The sequence below is a fragment of the Zerene cesonia genome, unplaced genomic scaffold (genome assembly GCF_012273895.1).
Source record: "Zerene cesonia ecotype Mississippi unplaced genomic scaffold, Zerene_cesonia_1.1 Zces_u001, whole genome shotgun sequence".
Taxonomy (NCBI): domain Eukaryota; kingdom Metazoa; phylum Arthropoda; class Insecta; order Lepidoptera; family Pieridae; genus Zerene; species Zerene cesonia.
This window is the reverse complement of record NW_024045131.1, coordinates 1,355,978-1,381,934: the sequence shown is the minus strand read 5'-3', so window position 1 is coordinate 1,381,934 and position 25,957 is coordinate 1,355,978. Positions and strand designations below refer to the sequence as shown.

Sequence of the window (25,957 nt, the reverse complement as noted above, 5' to 3'; positions counted from 1 at the left end):
TAATAATCAGTATTTAACTTAAGATTCCTACAAGTCTTTAAATAAGAAAAAAAAAATTGTCCTATCTGTGGTCATCATTGAGAAATTACAAACCTAATGTACAGTAGAATGGGTAGCAACAATAACAAATGCTCCAATGGTGTCCCTAAGCACAACAACAATTTGTAAAATATGTTGCTAATGCACTAATAATTGCACTATTTGCCAATTAATTTGCAATCAGCAAAACACAATAGCAGCTTGCATAGTACCCACACTATTACCTCCGTCCAATGAATCTGATTTTCGGACGCGTTCCAAAATTTGAAATATTCATATTTCGAATGAATATTCAAACGGCCGACGGTTTACATTCACGGCGTTCCAATTTCGAATATTTGCATTTATTTATTTTGAATTCGGAACTTTTTGTTGGCGCGCTCTCTGATTGACGTGCGGCCATGTTTGTTTATATTGCGTCACGGGAAGTCAGTTTTTTTTTTTTTGTTTGCATAGGCAAATTATTTGATTAGAATAATGTTTTGTACAGTTATCTGTAACCCTTTTTCTTTTATGATTTTGAAACGAATACAATAAATAATTGTGGTATGCCAATTTAGTATCACACAATGAAAAATGTATTTTTGTACTGAGCAAATAAAAAGGACTTTTTAAAGTTGTATCAATATTTAACAAATATACAATAAATTGACTAAGTAAGTATAACTATATAGACTAAGTAAGACTAAGTAAGTACTTAATGTTAGTATTTAGATACTACAGAGTGTTTATGAAAAAAAGGTGTGTGTGTGCGATTCACACACGATAGAAGTGAAACTTCAGTAAATCGACAAAAGAATGAGATAAATATATATAAATATAAATAATTAATAGTTAAAAAAAACTAAAAAACACGCTTTTATCATATTTTACAAATTGAAAACTGGAATAATTTTATCAATTTAGTGTATTGTCATCGGTCCTCAACAAATCTACAAAGTTTGAACGAAATCTGGCCGTTTAAAGTGGGTCAAAATCGCGCCCAAAGAAGTCGGTTACAAACAAACATACAGGTGAAGCTAATAAAAAGCGTGTAAAAATAGTGTGTATATTTCTGTCTCATTCTTTGCCGGCTTCATTCTACACATTTTTGTATTTGTGTCTCTTACCTGTCGTTTTTTCCGTTGCATCAGGTTTGAAATCACAACAACTCTAAAGATTCACTTCAAAAACTCAAAGAGTCACAATTCTTTTCTATAAAAAAAGACAGCATCGTTCCTGTGTGGTGTATCACTTCAGATGGGATTCAAATGGGATGGGATGGAGATTCTAAAGTGGGACCAAATGTGAATAATTTCCTAACAAAAAACCATTTTAAAAGAAATCCTACTAATATTATAAATGCGAAAGTTTGTAAGGGTGTGTGTGCGTTTGTTGCTCTTTCACGCAAAAACTACTGAACCGATTGCAATGAAATTTGGAACGTAGACAGCTGGACAACATGAATAACGTCATATAGGCAACTGTATATACCGATATTCCTACGGGATACGGACTTACGCAGGTGAAACCGCGGGGCGCAGCTAGTATTTATATTTTTTGATAAAGTTACCACATTTTACCAGCCAGCTACTTAGAGAAGTAACTTTTGACATGTGATGATATATTTTTTTTAATATTTAATTCACATTTATTCTTTTAATCAGAATATGTCTCGAGTTACAAGGTATATGAAATTAATCTGTTATCACTTATAAACAATGGCATAAAAACTACTTAATACTAATATCCTGGTTCATTTTGACTAATTTAAAAAACGCGATAGGTCCATGGAAATTTTCTCACCCGGTTAAAGCCGCGGGTGGACACTTACGTTCTTAATAATTGGTTGGTTAATAATAAACGGTTCCTATCTTATGAAAAACCCTTACAGTAAAAGCTTCTTTTTAAAGTCGGTTAAATACCATCCCCTTGGAATATAATTCGATTAGTGGTTTCATGAAACTGACAAGCTCTGATTATATCATTCTATTAAGAAAGTATCGTAGATGTAAACCGAACCGCAGTTAACCTATAAATATAAAATTCTAATGCCAAATGGAACGATTCAAAAAAGATAAAAACATTTCAACCAATCACGGCCCGCGTACGTTTTTACCCGATACAAATCGACCAATAGCTGATACTTTCAAGACGCAATACGAGTTTATAGCCATCCCTTTCTAACTTATGTGAAATGGATATACCATACTCCTTGAGGCGATTGTCGCGGCGCAATATGAAATATATTTTTGTTCGCGCCATTTCTTTTCATTTTCGTTTTATTATATCGAAACAATGGAACGGCTTGTTATTTCTGCGACATTTTCAATTGCTTGTGTGATTGTTTACGATGTTTCCAAGAAAAACGATTTCATTTTGACTAGTACACGAACGCGGCTTCGTCTGTTTCGAAAGGGTTTTGATATGGCTACAAGTATTTTCGTGGTTTTTATTAGTATAAATCTGCTCAAGGTAGGATCGATCTTTTCATACTATATAATTTCGTTTCATTCTTTTGTCTTTTAAAATTAATACATAGAAATATGCATCTAATAAGCTTTTAGTTGTATAAAATAATTTTATTGAGTAATTTTATTAGCAAAAAATATTTTCGTACCTAACCTTCGTTTGTTCGTTGTTTTCGTAATCTGGGTATAAATAGACATAAAAAACATAAGTAAGCCTTTATTATTAGAACTAGATCTAATATAAACAGGACCACAAATAAGGCATCAGCTTAAAAAATCATCGTCGGTTAAACCAGCCGAAAGTGAAAAAAGGCGAAAAAGACTAATTAATAACCTCTTTCTTTTGATGTCGATTGAAATAAGAAAGGAAAATTTCATATTTATGTTTCTTTCTATAAAACTTACACTTTTATTTTAACAATTCTTTCAACATTTGTCTTACTTACCACTTTAAGTAAACACAACAAACAAAACTACCAATAAACCCAACTTAATTTCATTTACCTAATTCAAATATCAATCATCATACACGTTTTTAATCTCTTCCCGCCACGCCACGGTCAAAACTTCACGGACCATCAAAGCATAGATAATAAATCCAAGACCATCAACAATAGAGCGAAGACAATATTGTCTTTGGAATATGTTATCTGTCCCCCATGCCCGTAATTCGATAAACGTTCTCAATTATCTCTCCCCAAGAGATATTAATTTCCCGCCCTTTTAGCCAGTTATAATATGTTTTTAATGTTAACAGGCCTTGATTGAAGGTTTGTGGAATAATTTATTTGATATAAATAAACAGTAGAACGCTATCTGTGTTAGTAACAATAGTTTGATATGATATTTTTCTGTAATAGTCATTTTCTGTTTTTATTCTACGATTTATACTTATTATCAATATTTATTTTATACTTATAAAATTTGTTTAAGATACCCCCATTAAATTGCCACTTTATAACAAAAACCATTTCATTTTTCAAATTTTAAAACAGTGAGATTTATGAGGGGCTTAAAATAATAATATTCTATTATTTAAACCAAATTAGAGTATGCTTAGTTTACAGCACCTTTAAACAAGCAATGATATGTTTTTATTCTATAGATAAGAATTCTTCAAATTGCAAGACTTGCACAATACACTGACATCATAACAGATAAAACCCATCTAACCAGCGTAATGTTGCCATAAGAAAAAAAATCCGTAAAAGAAAATACACATTCAAATACCAAAAATAAGCGAAAATAATCCACTCCGAAACGCCAACTTAGGGGAGCAACGCAGGGTGTTACAAAAAATTGCTACCCTCTGGCAATAGGAGGGGTCTGTCATCCGCAGACGGGGGTATGTTGCCGCCCCTGAAGCAGGCTTAAACAATTACTTGATGCTAACTCGATATTTGCATTTCGAGTGATATTCGGGTTAGATTAAGGACCTTTTTGTTGGATACCTTCGCCTCTTGCGGTTGGTTTTAAAAAGTTAAAACGTCAATGTGACGGCGGGAAACGGGACGTCATTGAGTTTAATTATGTTCGGCGCTTTTTAAATTATTTCAAATCATTATGATACCGTGTTCGTGTTTATAATTTGATGATTAAAATGATTTAAATAACGAATAAAAAAAATATTTGACACATAATATTATTTAGATTAATTCGGTGAAGGTTAGCAAATATTGTATAGATATTTTAATCACCTTCTTCATTATAAAATACTAGCAGCGCTCCGCGGTTTCACCTGCGTAAGTCCGTATCCCGTAGGAATATCGGAATAAAAAGTTGCCTATATGTTATTCCAGTTGTCCAGCTGTCTACGTACCGAATTTCGTTGCAATCGGTTCAGTAGTTTTTGCGTGAAAGAGCAACAAACACACACACATCCTCATAAACTTTCGAATTTATAATATTAGTAGGATTAGTAGGATATTGTCACCATTATTGAAAACACTTATAAACATCCAATACTCTACGGAACCTATTATGATGGCGTTTTTCACACAAAATACTGTTTCATTGTTTATTTCTCAGGATTTTAGGAAGAAATATTCACCTGACTGTCCTTGAGACCCAGTTTCTCGGCCAGCTTCTTCCTGTCCGGCTTGGAGATATATTTTTGCACTTGAAACCTCTTTTCTAATCCTTTCCTTTGGAGATCTGAGAATACCGCTCGCCGCATCATACCACGTCGAGGTTTACCTGGGAAGAAATAACATTTTAGTCATATTTTAGAAAGAAAGAAAGAAAGATAGATAGATAGAAATAAATACATAAATAAAGAAAGAATGTTTATTTAACACCACCACATAATGTTAAATTAAAATAAAAAAGTGAACTTATGACTGATCGGTGTGCTGCTAAAAAGGATAACTACTCAGCATGTGCTACGCGTAATGCGCGGCGCTGATTTTCAGTAGCCCCTTTTAGTGTGGGAGTCGAGCACGCTTCGGCACGAATTGCTCGTACCGGGGAAGTACAGCACCCCCACAGAAAACCGGCGTGAAATAATAGCTTGCTATTGTGTTTCGTACGGTGAGTGGGGGAGCCGGAGGCCTATTACCTTTTCCTCGCCCTTCCCAGTCCATTCCTTTTTTCCAGTCATCAATCCTTTCCTTATCCCTTATCCCTTAAAAGCGGGCAACGCATTCTCAGAGGTCTGAGCCTCTGCGAATGTTCATGGGCGGTGGTGATCGCTTACCATCAGGCGAACCACCAGCTCAGTCACCAGCCCGCTTTTAGATAAAATAAAAAAATGTACTGAATAATTTTAAATAAACACTACAATATAATAAACCTTATCCTTCATAATTATTTATCTTTAGGGCTTGCCCACAAAGATATACAGGTGCAAAATTGAAATGACATTATTTTTAGTTTTTATTATTATGTCATACTTGCTGCGCCCCGCGGTTTCACCCGCATAAGTCCGTATCCCGTAGGAACATCGGGATAAACAATTGCCTATGTGTTATTCCAGTTGTCCAGCTGTCTGCGTATCAAATTCCATTGCAATCGGTTCAGTAGTTTTTGCGTGAAAGAGTAACAAACATACACATATACATACTCACAAACTTTCGCATTTATGGTATTAGACATTTAATTTTTAGTTTTTTATAGCATTGAAATGCTTTTATAAATGAGAAATTTTTGAAATAATAGAAAAAATTCGATCACAATGTTTAGGATATTCTAAGTTTTGTATAAAGAAATAAATGCTTTTGTTTGTCAATATTACCTCTGGAACTGTGGGCCCATGGAAATCCGCCTGGGAGGGGAAACACCTGGGTATGTGCTTGAGAGGGCCTTACTGTAACAATAACATTATTCATATAAAACGTTGGCAACGTCTGTTTGTGTCTCTGCGAGTATACATTTTGAAATAAAAAACCTTTTACAAAATTTAAAAGGGTTTTATTTATATTATTATTAATTACTAGCTACGCCCCGCGGTTTCAGCCGCGTAAATCCGTATCCCGTCTATATGTTATTCCAGTTGTCCAGCTGTCTACGTACAAAATTTCATTGCAATCGGTTCAGTAGTTTTAGCGTGAAAGAGCAACAAACACTCATACATCCTTACAAACTTTCGCATTTATAATATTAGTAGGATAGTATTTTAGTCGGTTCGACTCCCGGCTGCGGTAGGCGTATTTTTTAGGGTTAGTGAAAAAAAAGATATGATAATAAATAATATAAAACATAGCCCGATGTGTTTTGTTTATGGCGGCCATCTTGGCTGTGAATTTTATTACACATCTAAAAATAAATGACTGGAAATACACACCTAAATATGGGTGATGACAATGCGCCAGCAGATGCTGCAAGTGCTGATGCTGTACTGGTATCGGTCTACTTGCTATCGGCTTCGCTATGGGCCACGGGTTGACCATTGGTTGTCGGTAGTCTGTAACAAATACAAACATTATTATCTAATATGAAATGACTAAAAATTAATTTAAAAAGTTAAGAGAAATTTTCAAGGGATTTTATAATTCATATATTCTTAGATTATCCAATGCTTTAATTATTTACTTAGCACTTATACACTATAAGCTGTTGTCCGTGGCTTCGTACGCGTTAAATTCGGAATAGTTTAATAAATGTTATTATACATATAAACCTTCCTCTTCAATCACTATCTATTAAATAAAAGCTAGTAAAAGATCTAAGCATGAAGATTTAAAGATTTAAGCATACATAGGGACGTAGGAACAGAGAAAGTGAATTTGTTTTATACTATGTAGTGATAAGGTCACAGTCCATGGGGAGGTACCACTCAAGATTCTAAAAAGGGACCATAGGACAAAAATTGCCTATCAAATAAGAAAAGAAAATGATCAGAAAAGTCATAAGAAGAGACGACGTGAAAGAAAAAGAAATCACATCCGCATTTTAAATATTACAAAAAAACATCATGAAATAATCAATTTGAGAGGTAACTAAGGAATTAAATACATTATGGTGTCATAGTTTGTTAAACGAATAACTGTAGGTACAAATAAATCCTACTAATCCTACTAATATTATAAATGCGAAAGTTTGTAAGGATGTGTGTGTGTTTGTTGCTTTTTCACGCTAAAACCACTGAACCGATTGCAATGAAATTTGGTACGTAGACAGCTGGAGAACTGGAATAACATATAGGCAATTTTTTATCCCGATTTTCCTACAGGATACGGACTTACGCAGGTGAAACCGCGGGGCGCAGCTAGTAGTTAAATAAAACGCTTTAATGATAGAATCAGCTAAATTGTCTAACTCTTATACAGAGTATACGTAAGGAAATTGTTTAATCCTGCCGATCCTGATCAGGATAATAAGATAAACTCATGCAATTATTGTCACATAATAATAATTGATATGTGTATTTAGTTTGAATTAGTTATATGTTATTCCAGTTGCCCAGCTGTCTACGTACCAAATTTCATTGCAATCGGTTTAGCAGTTTTTGCGTGAAAGAGCAGCAAACACACACACATCTATCTATATAGATACTTATTTACAAGCCGATCGGCTTTCACAATATTTACCTTGTATGTAACGATCACACATACCTTTAAATTAATACAGAGTCAAAAACAAAACACTCTGATTAATGATTTTACAAAGGAGGAACAATATATTAGGGGCGGCGTGGTTCTGACAGCGGGGGTGGTAAGAAATCGCGGGGGTGCGGGCGGACTAAGTTACAAGCAGATACGATTTTTGAAGTGAAACTTCTTTAGAATCGTTGCGATTTCAAATCTGATGCAACGGAAAAACGACAGGTAAGAGACACAAATACAAAAATGTGTAGAATGAAGCCGGCAAAGAATGAGACAGAAATATACACACTATTTTATTCATTCTTTTGAAGATTTTGTGAAGTTTCACTTCTATCATGTGTGAATCGCACACACACCTTTTTTTAAATATGCTTAAACTAGCATTCCGCCCGCGGCTTTGCGCGCGTAGTCACGGGTAAGATAGACTCGGGGGGTTACTTACAAAGTTCCCGTTCCCGATAGATTTCCGGGATAAAAACTATCCTATGTCCTTTCTCGGGTCGAAAACTATCTGTATCAAATTTCAACATAATCGGTTTAGCCGTTCTTGAGTTATAAATAGTGTAACTAACACGACTTTCTTTTATATATATAGATTATCAAATTTCGTATTTACCTGTGATTTTACGCGAGTATTGTATTAGAAATTAAGAAGCAGTGACGGTTTTTAAATATGCTTAAGTTATCTTATTTTTTGTGTTTGATTTTACATTTGTACTGTATTTAGAAATTAAGTCGCCCCGTGACCACGCTCGCTGTGAAGTGTTCGAAACGTCGGGTTATATATGAATAAATCGCGTTTAAAATCCGTTAAAGAGTTTTTAATTTCTAAAAGAAAATTATCTAATTTTTCGTTATTTATTCTTTACTGTACACAATAGGAAGGATATAAAATAGACGTAAGTCGCGCAAAAACTACTGAACCGATTGCAATGAAGTTACGTAGACGGCTGGACAACTGGAATAACATATAGGCAACTTTATATCCCGATATTCCAACGGGATACGGACTTACGCGGGTACGCGCAGCTAGTCGAGTCTAAACACAATAACAAGCAAGCGAAGCTGAACGCGTGTTCAACCTTTGAAAGCTTTCGACTTGCACCAAGCGAAGCTATTGGGATCTCCCTATATTCCTTAATCGGTGCACGATTAGGGACCTCAACGTTTATTCAAATACATCTTGATTTAATTGCGTAATCTCTAAAATAATTCGCATCTCGCCTTTGTAATGCGATTGATCTTTGATGTTGATACATCCTGTATTTACCAATCCTACTACATACATAGTTTGTTAAACGAATACCTGTAAGTACAAATAAATCCTACTAATCCCACTAATATTATAAATGCGAAAGTTTGTAAGGATGTGTGTGCGTTTGTTGCTCTTTCACGCAAACACTACTGAACCGATTGCAATGAAATTTGGTACGTAGACAGCTGGACAACTGGAATAACATATAGGCAACTTTTTATCCCGATATTCCAACGGGATACAGACTTACGGATGAAACTGCGGGGCGCAGCTAGTATTAGTCTATACTAATCAGTCTATAAAAACCTTACAAACTTTCGCTTTTATAATATTACTTGGATAGTAGGAATATAAAGAAGAATGGTTTGTATGTTTGTGTGGTTTCCACGCAAAAACTACTGGAGCAATTTCGAAAATTCTTTCACGATTGGATAGCTGCATTTTTCCTGAGGAACATAGGTTTTATTATATTTTCAAAAAAATTAGAGATCCTTAAGAAAAATGCAATATTTTATATCAAAGTGTAAAAAAATCGCCATAAAAAATCAGAATCTGCGAAAACTATAACATGATTCTAGACTTTAATATGATAAAAGCTGATAAATTTTCATACTAATATTATGAATGTAAAAGCTCTGTCTGTCTATCTCTTCTTTACGTCTGAACCACTGAAACGATTTATATGAAATTTGGTATAAAGATAGTTTGATACCCGAGAGAGGATATAGGTTTATATCCAGTATATCCCAGGGTAACTGGATCAGTGCGGAAAACCTCATACAATCTATTTTTCCTCTTACTACACGGACGAAGCCACGTGCGGAAAACTAGTACAAAATGTATCTATAACTAGCTTTTGCCCGCGGCTTTACACGCACATTCGGAGTAGTTTAATACATGTTATCTAATATATAAAATTCTCGTGTCGCAGTTTTCGTTTCCATACTCCTCCGAAACGGCTTGGCCGATTTTGATGAAATTTTTTGTGCTTATTCGGCATCAGAACAGCGTTTGCCGGGTGCAGCTAGTTATACATAAAAACCTTCCCCTTGAATCACTTTATCTATTCAAAAAGGACCATAAAATTCCGCTGCGTAGTTTAAAAGATCTAAGCATACATAGGGACAGATGCGGGAAGCGACTTTTATTTTATTTTAAACACATTATTGTGCTGTCAACGTAGTGGAAATTAATACAATGATATTTATGCTAAAATATACAGATCATAAGCGGCCTTATCACTAACAAGCGATCTCTTCCAAGCAACCAATAGAACAAGTGAAAACAAAAATACAAAGTAGGTAATTTTTCACATATACGTACTAATATTATAAAGCTGAAGAGTTTGTTTGTTTGTTTGAACGCGCTAATCTCAGGAACTACTGGTCCGATTTGAAAAATTTTTCAGTTTTAGATAGCCCATTTATTGAGGAAGGCTATAGGCTACATATGTACCACGGGCGAAGCCGGGGCGGACCGCTAGTTTTGAATACTGCTTATACTATGCAGGCATAACAATCCGAAATATAATTACCCCCATAAAAATTAACTTAAATAGCCAAAAATCTGTACCATCGATGAAATTATTAAAATGACTCGAGCCTCCGAGGAACTTTTATACTCCGACGCCTCCGAACCCTCCCAGAGGGAATTACTTGCCTATTTATAAGTTGATTTTTCACTCGACTGACTTCATAATCGCTTAAGAATATTGCTTTTAAAGCTATAAGGATATTTAAACTCAATAACTTAATCTTGTATGTGTAAATGATTATATGAAATTAGTTGTGATATAATTTTATTTTCATAGCAATCGAATCATCCTACTTCCTACTAATATTATAAATGCGAAAGTTTGTAAGATGTGTGTATGTTTGATGCTCTTTCACGCAAAAAATACTGAACCGATTGCAATGAAATTTGATACGTAGACAGCTGGACAACTGGAATAACATATAGGCAACTTTTTATCCCGATAGTCCTACGGGATACGGACTTACGCGGATGAAACCGCCGGGCGCAGCTAGTTATAGTATAAAACAAAGTCGCTTTCTGCCGTTTGTGTCCGTATGCTTACATCTTTAATTACGCAATAGATTTTGGGTTTTTTTTATAGATAGAGTGATACAAGAGGAAGGTTTATAATTTATGATTTTTTATATATAAACATAGAAAATGTGTTTTACTTCGAATTTAACTTCGCGCGCGAAGCAGGCAAAAGCTACTACTTTATAAATTGAGAAATTTTAGGGAACAGAAAAAAAATTGGTCACATATGTTGCGGGTTCGATTCCCGGCTGTGATCAAATTTTTAATATTCTTAGTATATTAAAAATACCAAGAAATTTTATAATACCAAGAAACTGGTTTCTAGAAGGAATATTCTTTAATCATATTTCTATTATAATTGAATTAAGGATAATTTCTCAAGATATCTTGAAATGCGTAATATTAATAAAAACTTCCCAAAATCGTTTAACATTTTATCACAAAAAATTAGCTGTTAGTATTGTATTAAAGAGCAATAAAAACCTCCAAACCCAACAAAATGACATTAAAAAAACCGCGAAACTAAAATCGCACAGATAATACAATAGTAATTTTAACAGATTAAAAAGGGCAACGCAAGACGAACACTTGAGAAAACAGGGCTTATTTCGCAACAATACAATCAATAAAATATTAAACATGCGAACAATGAACAAATCCCAAAGAAATAAACAGGGTCTAACATAGTTTTTTATCCCCACAACAATAGTGTTTTTTTATGTTTCTCGACCCCAATTTAAGTATGAATTTATTGTTCGGACATATTTTATTAGGTGTTATGATAGCTGTGTGGATTAGCCTTTATAATTTTTGTATTACTGGCCTGAACAAAAAAATAATAATCTATGGTGAGTTACTTTTTAATTTCGGTAGGCGGGCGCTGTTTATGGCGCGTTATAAAAATATGGAATGTAGATAATAAATTGTCGATAATGCTTTTTGGGGATTTATAAATGCATTATTTATTAATGTTTTACACAGACGAAACAACTGGGATAACTTTGTCTAATGTAAAATATAAAACGCAAAGGTGCTGACTGACTGATCTATCAAACGATCTATCTAGCCCAAACTAGTGCACCGATCGGGCTGAAATTTGGCATGCAGATAGCCAATAATGGTATTAAAAATAGACAATTCATCGAAAGTAATACAAAAAAGTTATAACAATATTTAATTATAACGTAATTTTTAATTGGATCCAATAACTTTTCTTCTCAATATAACTATTTTGATGCAGATTTAAAAAAAAACAAAACGAGTACCGATAATACTTTTTGGTCAATATTGTGTGCTTATTTTAGTTACAGATGTCAAAAAAAACAAAACCGAAAAATACCCGTTATTCCGGCCAACGCAACAATACCTACCGTTATTTAATTAACCGTTACTTGTTAAATCATTGACTGTCCCAGTGTCGCCGCTACGGCAGCCATTTTTGCGCGGGAAGTGTGAAAATAATTGATTTCTGAGGGGACGTTTACGGTTTATTGAAAATTATTTTTCACTTGGTTCCGTTTTAATCACATTGTTCGAGCAATTCAATGGAAAATGTTGGTGTTAATTTTGCTTTTTGAATCGCTGAATAGGTATTTTTGTGTATTGACTGCGCATTATACTTTTGGTATGTTAAGTTTTATGCATACTTGAAATATTTTATATCACTACTTACTAGTTATTAACAGTTATATTTGAACGTGCAATAAGACGTGGAAGTCGTTGTGACGTTGTTTCCTTTGTGTATTAAAAAAATTCTATAAAAAAAACTACTTAACCGATTCTGATGACATTTGCACTGATCTTTAAGTTAGAGTTATGCGTAGACGACGTAACTGTACAATTCTGACGATATAACATTAATTCACATCGGATTCCAACCTCATCTTTGAAGTCGTTTAAAATTAATGCTGTTATATTAAATAAAATTAAAATATTACCGAATCATAATTGTTTTCTGATTTATCACAATGTAAACTGTAAACATAACACGTGCTCAATCTATTTTAGGCGTTCATTCAATAATACACGCAGCCATAAAACAATTGATCATTTTATTAACGTTAGTTACTGTAACATACTCTAAAATAATCGTATCCTATCCTATCCTACTAATATTATAAATGCGAAAGTTTGTAAGGATGTGTTTGTGTCTGTTGCTCTTTCACACAAAAACTACTGAAACGATTGCAATTAAATTTGGTACGTAGATAGCTGAATAGATAGTAGAACGACTGGAATAACATATAGGCAACTTTTTATCCCGATATTCCTACGGGATACGGACTTACGCGGGTGAAACCGCGGGGCGCAGCAAGTATTTTCATATAACTGTTTATTAATGTGATATTCGAGTACGTTTCAGCACGAAATGGAAGCTCGCACTGGAGAAGTACCACACCCCCACAGGAGACCAGCGTGAAATAGGAGCATGCTACTGTGTTTCGTGCGTTGAGTGGAGAAGCCGGAGGCCTGTTTCTTATCGATTCCTTCTCTTCTTTGCTATTCCTACTTTCTTGTGGTCATCCTTTCCATATCCCTTTCCCCTTAGAACCGGTGGCGCATTTAGAAACGTATTGCCCCAGCGAATGTTCACGGACAATGGTGGCTAACCATCAGATGTACCACCAGCTCAGTTGTCTAATCAAATCCGAGGTCCTTACTAAACCACCACTGATTTTTATGTATACCTTCCATACATTGAACAAGATACGTAATTTATTCATACGCAAATTATCATTTCACACGTATACACGTGTCGTTATTCAGAGAACATAACAGAGCTACGCCTGTAACACGCCGCAATGCTCCGGTAACATACGAAATAAACCAATTTAATTATAATAGCTCTATTAAATAGTTATCGTGTATGGGTAAGTACAGAGGTTGTGTGATAGCCGAATCTATTGCAATATAGTTATGTTATCTGTGGTTACAATTATAGCATTAGTGTATTTTTTATTTAATGTCACAGTCGGTAATGGAGCTGGTGGGTCGCCTGATGGTAAGCGCTACCACCGCCCATGACCATTTGTAGAGGCATAAGGTCCATTGCAGACCTTACGCCTCTACAAATGGATTGCCGACTTTTTGGGAAGGGTTTAAGAAAGGATTGGCGACAGGAATAAAGGAAAGGACTGGGAAGGGAAGGAAAAAGATATATTTTAGGCCTCTTATATTTTTGATTTTCGTGCCATCTTAAAGATATAGGGTATCATTAACTAGATGTCTGTTTTAACCCATATCGATCAATGTAATGGATTTTATATATTATCTAGCGGTCCGCCCCGACTTCACCCGTGGTGTACGCAGCCAAGAAGAGAAGACTTTTTTTAGAAGACGTTTACAAATCGATCCAGTAGTTGCCAAGATTGGTGTGTGCAAACAAATTTCTTAGCTATATTATTAGCAAATATAAATAAAGAGAAAGAAAAAAAACATAATGTTTGAAGATGGTAATCCTAATAGTATGTGTTATAATGGCTTCATAATCCAAGTAAACCCCTACTTCTTGAAATACAGATTAGTAATAACTACATGAACACAACATATCGGAAAAAATGACGCTGCTACCTATAGATGATACAGAATACATTAGATGATGATATCACAGTTCTGAAATTAATCACTCACTGCTCATCATAAAATAATCTAGAAATAACCCAAACAATCGTAGATAACAAAGCAGAAACATTTAAAAACGACAACAGTTATAAGGTACAAAAGCAACAGAACAAACCCACTAATATGAAATGATTCCAAATTCGAAAATCGCTCGATTATCGCGACCGCAAGCTCATTGGATCGTTTAAATTCAGAGCGCGTCTGCGGTCGTGTTAAATGGTTACAGTTTAGTGTTTCAAATTTAGAACGTGTGCCGGTGCGTTCGGTGTCAGTGCATTAGTGTCCTTCCATGCGGTTAGACGTGTTCATCTCGATATATGTGATTTTCTTATTGATAACGATCACGTTATTTGATTTAATGACTAGTTCTTATTCCCAACCATTCTTAAGTTATCAGATCCTATATTGTTTCCACTTTTGCATCCACTTACTACGTATATTTTAATATTTATTACCGTATGGAGAATATGATAATGAATAACACAAATAAATCCGCCGTGTCACTAGAAATTATATTATGCGCTGCTTGTATATAAATAAAAGTACCTCCTTAAATTTATAAAATTTTGATTTGCATATAATCTGTTATCTTGTGATTTAATCTCTCTTTACAGTTTTTTTTTAAATAAAATAAGTATAACAATGCCGGTATTAAATTTACATTAAGTTTTACTGCTTACACAATGTAGTCTAGATAGTTCTAGAGCCGATTTACAACATCTCCTTCCAATATATGCTGGAGATAAAAAAAAATCTATGGCAGCGTTCACAAGACTGATCACTTAATTTCCCGTATACAAAAACTCAAAGTTGAAACAGATGTATCATGTATCCACCCCACAAGCAACTAACTACAAATGACAAACTCATCGATTCTCGAACATTCCAAGCAACAACCCTCAACTATCATTTTCAACAACAGTACCACTTCAATCGCCGCGCAAACCATCAAACGGTAAATATCGCTCGTAACGATTCAACACTCGTCAACCCGGCGTATAGCAATGAAAGGCACCTGCAGAAACAATCAAGAACCCACCCCGTCTTTATTTCGCTCCATAATCGAGAAGTTTCCTAAACGATTTACCAGTCGATTCTTTATAGCAATCGTAAAACTGAATACCGATATCGCAACCGTTATGCCGCGGCCGTAAGGTCGGTATTAGTTAGTCTGTGGAGCGTTCCGAATTCGAATTTTGCAATATGGCGTCCAATGACATGTTAATATGGGAGCACGGACCCGAAATGCATAATAAAGTGGAATTTTTTCTTTATTTCCCTTTCCTTGTATAGAATAGTGGGGGATTTTAAGATGGTGTGATTTTACAAAGCATGGTGATAGGTAATGACTTGAAGCGTGATTCTGAATTGCGTTATTGACCTTTTTATTTTTATTTTTGGTGGTCCTAAGAGGTTCCCAAAGTAAATGAAAATAAAAATACATTTACACACAAACACATATTAGTGACTAAATAAGACTTTATCCTTACAAATCCTAATAATATTATAAATGCGAAAGTTTGTAAGAATGTGTGTGTTTGTGTGTTTGTTTCTCTTTCACACAAAAACTACTGAAGCGATTGCAATGAAATTTGCTACGTAGATAGTTGGACAACTTGAATAACATATAGGCAACTTTTTATCCCGATATTCCTATAGAATACGGACTTACGCGGGTGATCATATATCAGCTATCACTATAAACGTAGATTTATTATGGTTATTAAATATTTTTAACTCTTTTACATAACAAATAAACATTATACATCTTTTTCGTCGCACTCTCGTACCATCGTAGCGTAGGTTGTTTCTAATGTTTACTATATTCTATTTAATTAAATCATTATTGATTATTTTCTATTCGATTGCAATAACTAACTATCTACAACCATAGTATAGTTTAGATCTTTTCTATGTAAGTCAAGACAAGACATTCAGGGATATAAACAAATATAATATAGCCTACTAGCTCTGCGGTTACGCCCGCGTAAGTCCGTATCCCGTAGGAAAATCGGGATAAAAAGTTGCCTATATGTTATTCCAGTTGACCAGCTGTCTATGTACCAATTTTATTGCAATCCGTTCAGTAGTTTCTGCGTGAAAGAGCAACAAACACACACACGTCCTTACAAACTTTCGCATTTATTTTTTCATTCATTCTTTTTTCCCGATATTCCTACGGGATACGGACTTATGGGTGAAACCGCGGAGCGCAGCTAGTATGCTGTAATATAATGCAATGTATTTGTAAATCATGTTAAAAAGTATTTAATGTCGTTATATATTCATACACGATCCAATCATAACACATCTTTCAACAACACGAGATAACACCAACACAAACCTTCCTAATAGTCCCGCAATAACAAAGAAATATATATTAATAGAGAAATCAGCCCAACATCAATAATAAAATAATAAAGCGCGTTGCGTCTACGAAAATGTTAAGAAAAGGACATATTAATTTCGCCTCGGACCCCCACATCGTTCTGACCCTCTCTAACATCTGGGGAAAGCGTATCTCCGTCCCACTCCCGCCCCCGCGCTCTAAGTGTCAGCCCAGATGTTACCGTTTTATTGAAAAACTCGGCGCCATATTGCAATTGTGTCAGTGAATTAAGATGTAGAGATGGATAGAATAACGGTTATTGGCGTGATAATTGTTTTCGTTATTTTTGATATCGGTATTTTTAATAATGTTATTTTTAATAACGTTTTTTTTCATAACGTTATTTTTGATAACGTTATTTTTAACTACTTGCAGATAACGGCATCACTCGCGTGCTAAATGGAACCTGGATAAAGAAGCCTGCCATCTAATTCATAAAAAAATTATCTCTGTACCAATTTTCATAACAATCTGATCAGCTGTTTAGCGTAAACGAATTTAAAATTCTGAATTCATCCTATTAATATTTTAAATGCGATATTTTGTATGGATGTATGGATGTTTGTTACTCTATCACGTAAAAACTACTGAACCAATTGCCATGAAATTTGGTACGTAGACAGCTGGATAACTGGAATAACATATAGGCAACTTTTTATTCCGATATTCCTACGGGATACGGACTTACGCGGGTGAAACCGCGGGGCACAGCTAGTAGTACTAATAGATTAAAGTAGATAGATGAAGACTTAGAGAGAGATAAAACAAAATTATTAATAGAAGGTAATATTATGTCCTAGCGATCCGCCCTGGCTTTGTCCCCGGCCTGGTTTTGTGAAAGCACATCCAACGAAAAAGCAGTGGTGGCTCAGTGGTGAGAACCTCAGACTTCAACTTCGATAAGTCGGGGTTCGAGACCGGGCGAGCGTGCAGGAAATAAATTCATTTTTCAATTTATCTGCACATGTGGATAACATCACCACTGCTTAAAACGGTGAAGGAAAACATCGTGAGGAAACCGGCATGTCCGAGAATCAAAAGTTCGACGACATGTGACATCTGCCAACCTGCGCTTGGCCAGCGTGCTGGATTATGGCCTGAACCCTCATAGGAGGCCTGTGTCCCAGCAGTGGAAACATATATGGGCTGATGACGACATCCAACGGAGAAAGGAATTTTTAAAATCGGTCTAACAATTCGTAAGATTAGTGCGTTTAAGCATACAAACTATTAGCGTCTTATTATAACTATAAACTAACATTTTTTCATTCAAATGAAATAAATAAAATATTAGACCAAGGAATGATGCTTAAAATTGTATGTATATGTGTTTATTCTAGCTAGTTTAAAACGATGTGACCGAATTTGATAGAACTTTAACTGTTTATAGTAGCATAGCGTATGTAATTTTATTACGGAAGGCACCAGATCCCCACAGTTTTTGTATGTGGTAGTCGAGCACGCTTCGGCACGAATTGGGCCAGCTCGCACCGGGGAAGTATCACACCCCTACAGAAAACCAGCGTGACGTGACCCATGCTGCTGTGTTTCATACAGCGAGTGGGTGAGCTGTAGGCCCATATCCTTTTCCTTACCCCCTTACCAAACCCTACCTTACTTTCCCCCAACAGTTCCTTTATCCCTTACCTTTTGAAGCCATTCTATCTACACTTATATTGTAAGAGGAAAATTTTGTATATTTGTTTGTTTGTAATGGATAAACTCAAAAAAATCCGGGACCGATTTTAAAAATTTATTCGCAATTAGAAAGCTGCAACTTCGCTGATTGACATCCTACTATCCTACTAATATTATAAATGCGAATGTTTGTAAGGATGTGTGTGTATGTTTGTTGCTCTTTCACGCAAACACTACTGAACCGATTGCAATGAAATTTGGTACGTAGTCAGCTGGACAACTGGAGTATCATATAGGCATTTTTTATCCCGATATTCCTACGGGATACGGACTTACGCGGGTGTTACCGTGGGGCGCAGCTAGTGTCTCAATAAGTTATAGGCGGTAGTAGCTCCTAGTAATCTTAAATCTGTTTACATTTTAGTAAAATTAGTTTTTATTAGTTAAAACTATTGAAATTACGTTACTTACAATTATATCTACACTAATATTATTGTGAAATTTATTTTATTTGTGTCGTGACACGAGAATTTTATATATATAGAGATTATACGAATGTTTCTGGACAGAGACCTACTCCGAAATCATAAAGGCGACAAAACGCCCGGGGCGCGAATCGCACCGTCCTTAGTGCCACTACAACTAGTCCCATTTGCTCTCATTTGTTATTAATCAGACTATCTCTCCCTGAAGTCTCTAAACTCTATAATATACGTAGGACAATGGAGTTTGTTTCGACAAATTAAATAAAATAATATTGATTTGCCTAAGTAAAGATAAGGTCTAGACCTAGATTGACTGCAGCAAGTATTGAGTCTGGTTTAACGGCACTATAAGAGCTAGAATGACACACAAATCATTTATATAATCAACATGACAATCTCGAATTAAAGGTTTCAGACGGCTCTGTCACTGGGCCGGTCGCACACGTGGGTACTTGTTATGCTCAGAAATGAGCATAAGCGATTAACTAAAAACTATTGATTGTACTAATTAAATAAGTCTCTATGCAGTATTATCTTCGTTGAAGTATAAGGGAAGAAAAATCATAATGTTCAATAAAATGATGGCTTATATATCGATAAAACATATTTTACTTTATGAATTTTTGTATTGTAACAAAGTACTCTTCTCTATCTGATTTTTCTCCGTACGTCTGGTTGTCTGGAAGAAACCGCTATATAGCGATAAGACCGCTATTTGTTTCAATTGTCATTTATTAAGTTTTTGTTGTAGTTTTCTTTTGGAGCAATAAAGAATGAATAAATAAGTAAAGTAGCATTATGTTTTTAACACACCGTCGATGTTTGTCATAGCGGGCAACTGAGCTGGTGGTTCGCCAGATAGTGAGCGATCAACACCAACCGTGGATGTCCACCAAAGTGGCTCCGCGAATGCTCTGCCCGCTTTTACGAGGTAAAGAATAAGAAAGGATTGACTGTAAAGAAGGAGTAGACTGGGAAGGGTGAGGAAAAGGAAACAGGTCGAATTAGCTGTTTTATTTATTCATTTAATTTATAGGTTTCATAGGTAAGGACACTTGTCCATTGCTCCGTATACCTTTCGCTTTTAAAATTTGCAAATGCCTACATTTATCGCCCCTAAAATTATGGCGCCCTAAGCTTTAATGATAGCGCTATACTATTTTAACCAACGGACTTAAGGGTCAATATATATCATTGGTTGTTATCAACTGTCAAACAATTGTTTTACCGTCTGACGCTTTGTAATTTGTCTATGAGTTATTATTTATGAGATTAAGTTTAAAGAAAGCAATATAATGATGAAACCCTCAAAGAAGGCCTGTATCCCAGCAGTGTGAACATATATAGGCTGATGATGATGAATATAATGATGATTTATGATCCTTTCCTTCCTAAATGTGATGTTTGTTTATATATTAGTTAAATAATAAATTTATTTGTGAAAATAGTAATAAATTATGCAAATTACTTGTTGCCTTTTTTTTGTATTTAAAAACGCTTAATAAGCAACTATAACTGAACTAGCTGCGCCCCGCGGTTTTACCCGCGTAAGTCCGTATCCCGAAGAATATCGGGATAAAAAGTTGCCTATATGTTATTCCAGTTGTCCAGCTGTCTACGTGCCAAATTTCATTGCAATCGGTTCAGTGGTTTTTGCGTGAAAGAGCAACAAACGCACACACACCCTTACAAACTTTCGCATTTATAGTATTAGTAGGATAGGATAGTAGGATTAGTAGGATTACTACATTTGAAACAAAAGAAAAAAGGAAAATTATAGTAATATCCAACCACGTACAAAATTATAAACAGTGCCAATTTTATAGAAAGTTTGATGTGAATCCGACTGATGTGGGTGTGTTCCAGTTTATTTTATCCGCACCTAACCTAATGTGGCTAAGATTTTTTTTTATGTCATAGTAAGCAATGGAGCTGGTGGGTCGCCTGATGGTAAGCGCTACCACCACCCATAAACATTTGGAGAAGCATAAGGTCAAACAGACCTAACGCCTCTACAAATGGATTGCCGACTTCATTCGGAAGGGATTAATATTTTTATTATTTCATCATTCTTCTCTCTTGCACTTGCAGCTCGCAAATATAATTTCTTAATGATGTGTCGTGGTGAAATTGATTGCATACCGGACAAATCTTTGTGGTTTTTGGTATGCGTTATTTAATGTATAATATGTATTTTCTTTTTAAATAAATAAATAAAAAGAACAAAAAAAAAAGAAAGGAATAGAGAAAAGAACTGGGAAGGGTAACGAAAAGGATATTGGCCTCCAGTTCTCACCGTACGAAACACAATAGCGTGCTATTATTTCACGCCGGTTATCTTTGGCAGTGTGGTACTTCCTCGGTACGAGCTGGCCCAATTCGTGCCGAAACGTACTCGACTAACTCAAACAAAAATGGTCTACATATTTACACGGATACTAGTAGAGGATTAGTCTTAAGAAGTGTATACATACTGACATAGTCAGTATTGACTCAAAGTCCTTAAATAAAATTGAATAAGAAAGTACCTACACGATCTTTATTAATATTTAGTTAATATTTATTGTTAGTATAATTGTTTGTTTCTTTGATCGAGCTTATCTTAAGCACCACTGAATCGAATTCAAAAATCCATTCCCCGGTGATCAATGATCCCCAAGGTTATGTACAACGGCTGAAGCCAGAGCGGAATGCTAGTATAAAATACAAACATCATTTATCAGAATAGTGTGTTGTCGAAGCTAGTGATTATTTAACATGCGTAGACTGATATAGGAATTCAATACGAACCAACCCGTTCATTAACAAATATTTGAGCTCTGAGTGTGTGAGTGACTTGTGACTTTGTGAGGCTGTGGTTTTTAAATCTCTTCTTCTTTCTAAAGATATTTTATTGTATCATCAGAATCGTTTATAGGAAAAGATTGTGTAATAATATGAGTTATTGTATTTTTATTATATTATATCTACAGTATCGCTTTTATAGTATCGATGAAATCTAAGCGTGTTACGCAACTGTTGAAGTCACTGACAAATTTATGTCATTTATTTGACAGTTATCTTATACGGAATATATAGATAGATAATACTTTATTGTACACAAAAAATTACAGAAAAATCATAGATAAAACACAAACAAAAGAGAGCATATTCAGAAGTGGTAATAGTGGCTAGAAATGTTAGTATTTAAAATGCAATGAACTCACCATTAACGCTGCTCTTGGCGGCATCTCTCTCCTCACCCAAAATGGCACTGACACTGAATTTCAACAAGGGCTTTTTCGGTTCGTTATAATCGTCACAGTTTTTAACCATGTCCTCCGTCTTCTCCCGCACATCCTCGTCGCCCGAGTTGTCTTGATAGCTGTGTAGATTGAAGCGTTTCTCTAATTCCTCTAAGCGGCGTATGCCGGATTTCTTGCAAGCGTACGGTGGGCAATCGAAGGAGCCGCAGTGACAGCGGCGATTCAAAGACGGTATGTTTAAAACCTCCTTTTCACGTTCCTCGTTTCTATAATACTCGTGATTGTAATACACAGCCTCGTTCTTTATGAAGCCATCGTCTTCGTTGCTTTTGGAATCTTCATCGTCATTTTTATCTGTCGCTTCATCATTGCGAACTTCCTCGTCATTCTCAGTCATTTTCGTTTCGTCCACTTCCGGCGAATTGTCTCTCGAACGTTCGAAATTCGAACGCTGCAGGACGTAATTCTCCAGCTGCTGATTCAAATATTGATTGTGGAAGTTCACGGTTTTCTGCTGGTGCAAAATGTTGTCCACCAAGAACGGGGAGGTCATGTTGAAATTGCTCGCGCTCGAATTGTTGTAACACAGATTCTGTATAGTTTTCAACATATTTTCTTTGATGAACGGATTTATTTTGAGTCCATGTTTTAAATTATCCGTTGGGTACATTATACGATCATAACATGCGGGTAGGCTACTATTTTCACAACACTAAACTTAGAGCCATAATTTGAAATGTCTATGATTTGAAACGACGTTCGAAATTCGAGTGTAATGGAGCGAAGGAAGACACGTGCACCCCTCACGGTGGTTGAGCGTTGACTAACTTAAAAGGGAGTGGTTGCTGAAAGGGGCGGGATCCGGGGTGGCTTTTTAGCCACGCTTTTGTAAAGGCGACCAATATAACATGAACTCTCTATCCCTTCCCTGTCTATGAATGTAGTGGTTTAAGAAAAGAAAACAAGTACAATAATAGGGATCACATAAAATGGTTCGCGAGTTAAGAATACAATATTGGGTTTGCAGTTACTGCAGAGAAATATCGACTTTATGGCCTTGCAATAAGATGGATTCGATTTTTTTTTATTGTCTTTTGATAAGTTATGTTTGCGGGTGGTTATTCATGGGCTAAATAAAGACAGAAGGTTGTAAGTAACGCTCATGATTTTTTATTATAAGCTTTTTAATTTGAATAGTGATTGCGATATTTTGTGTCGTAGTGTCGTAGTCGTCGTCAGTCTACGAGTTTCGTAGACATTATCAGAGTGATATACTAAAGCTACGAAAAATCCCTGTGTGTTGAATAAGTTTATTCATGATTTTATTATTGTTTTAACGTTTCATTTTTCAGTTTCTTTTGCTGAAATATTTATTTTTTTATTATTAAAGTAATAATTTACGGGAAGATAGAAGATAGAAGAAGAAAATAGAAGTGTGTAAGGGTTTAATAAACTCATGGTAGATGTGATAGAATTCAATGAATAGAAGCTATTGTTTAATTTCCAATGAATTAATACAAATATGCATTAGTATGTTGCCATCATCCACCTCCAACCGCGATTAGGTCAAGACTGACTTCAGATTAGATGAAAAAGCGTTTCGAAGAAAAAGCGTTCCAATTTTGAAATTAGCCACACCCACGGGTTGTTATTGGCTGTTTACTTCAGTACAAAACGTTATAAGTTACGTAGCTTCGCCGTTTGAAAATGAGCTTTAGGCTTGATTGGTTAAGCTAGATTTTCAATTAGCATATTTTCGTTAATATTGAAAAAAAAGGGAGTAATTGTTTGAATGTATGAATTTTATACGTCTGTGTTTGAAGGAGAGTAATGGTTTATAGTCTGGAGAAAATGGTTTAAACGAATATGACTTGCTCATTGTTATTTATTGTATCGTAAGGAATTGCCATTTTAATGCACTGTTGGTATTTTATTTAGACTTTTAGGTTTAGTGGTTAAGGGTTAATAGGAGATGTTTTAGCGTCTTTTCTTGGCGGAGGCAGAATAAATTAATGGATAAATCTACAAATTAACGACATACGACGTACGCATACGTATTTATACGTATGTCACTAATTTTGGATATGTGATTTTTTTATGTATACTAGCTGCGCCCCGCGGTTTCACCCGCGTAAGTCCGTATCCAGTAGGAGTATCGGGATAGATAGTTGCCTATATGTTATTCCAGTTGTCCAGCTGTCTACGTAAATATCATTGCATTCGGTTCAGTAGTCTTTGCGTGAAAGAGCAACAAACACACACACATCCTTACAAACTTTCGCATTTATAATATTAGTAGGATTATTACTATTCCGTGATGTATTAGTGTTTCTTATTACGTATATTCGTACAGAATTCAGACTTACGCGGGTGAAACTGCGGGCCGCAGCTAGTTTCTATATAAATTGTAACGGACTAACTAAACAAAATTCTACTAATTCTAACATATTAAAGTTAAAAAGACGCCGGTAAGTCTGAATACATATTTAGGCACTTACACAATTCTAAATATAATACATGAACATAAATAGCAAGTATTATTAATAAATAAATAATTATAAAGTTGCAGAGGTTGTTTGGCCGTGCTTAGCTCAGCAACTACTGGACCGATTTAAAAAAATATTTCAGTACAAAATAGAGCGTTTATTGAGGCAAAATATGGACTACACATCATTCTCATTTGGATGAAACCGAGGGGCACGGCTAGTCTTAATGAATAATATGATAATATGTACTTCTAGCTGCACGCCCCTGCTCCGCCCGAGTAGTCATTTATTGCAAATGAAAAAATATAAACTATCCTATCTTTTAAGTTGGATCAAACTGCACATGGTGTGTAGATTTGATTAAATCGGTTGAGTAGTTTAGGAGTCCATCGCGGACAAAGTGACACGTAATATATATATATATATATATATATATATATATATATTTAGATATAATACCGATATAATCATTTATAATATACCATGATATAATTTAATCCATAAACGTAATGGGTAGATGATACTAAATTAGATTAATATTCGCAACGGATTAAATAAAAAACCGGTTATAAATAAAAACTATTTAAAACCGTAACACATTTAAATAATATGACAAATGAAATGAGCGTGAAATTTTAAAACGGCGAATAATTTATGAAAAAAAAACTATAAAAACATTTCACCAAAATTAATCTGCGTGCCTAATTTCATAATGGGAGCGAATCAAATCAAACAATAGATGGCGGCACGTGCGTTCCCGCGCAAATGTCATCTGTCAATTGCATTCGGCCATAAATAATTATTTTCTAATTAAGTATGGTTGACGCATCTGTAATAAAAGATTTTTAGCGGATTTTATTGAAATCATTTGATTTCTTAATCCGGGATTAAATTCTATTCATTAGATTACTTTTTAAATTCAAACTTAATTAAATGTGACCTAACATTAAATACACCTACGTATTTTATCTAATTATCATCAGTATGATAAGTATAATATTCTTTTCTAATAACAATGATATAAAAATATACAATGATTTTAAATTATGAGGGCGCCCAATAAATAAATTGTACTCTTATCTTTTTTGAGTTGAGGTTTCGTATGCGTACAATTTAGTTGAAGAATTAAATACAATTAATAAAAATGTATAACATGATATTTACTTTCTTTCATATCTCATCATCATCATCATTCCATTTAGAAATTAAAGATTTTAACGGATTTGAACGCAAATTAACCCGGCCTTTTCGAAGACTA

General features: G+C 34.9%; 1 protein-coding gene across 1 annotated transcript in view; it reads right to left on the bottom strand.

The window, feature by feature from the left end:
* Window positions 1-22,883, bottom strand: part of LOC119838197 — a 28,937-nt gene extending 6,054 nt beyond the window's left edge. The window contains exons 1-4 of the mRNA XM_038364043.1: window positions 22,175-22,883; window positions 6,271-6,390; window positions 5,722-5,793; window positions 4,540-4,685 (exon numbers count right to left, since the gene is read on the bottom strand). Coding sequence (XP_038219971.1) covers window positions 4,540-4,685; window positions 5,722-5,793; window positions 6,271-6,390; window positions 22,175-22,883 — 1,047 coding nt within the window. The remainder of the gene's footprint in view (window positions 1-4,539; window positions 4,686-5,721; window positions 5,794-6,270; window positions 6,391-22,174) is intronic.
* Between the last annotated feature and the right edge of the window lie 3,074 nt (window positions 22,884-25,957).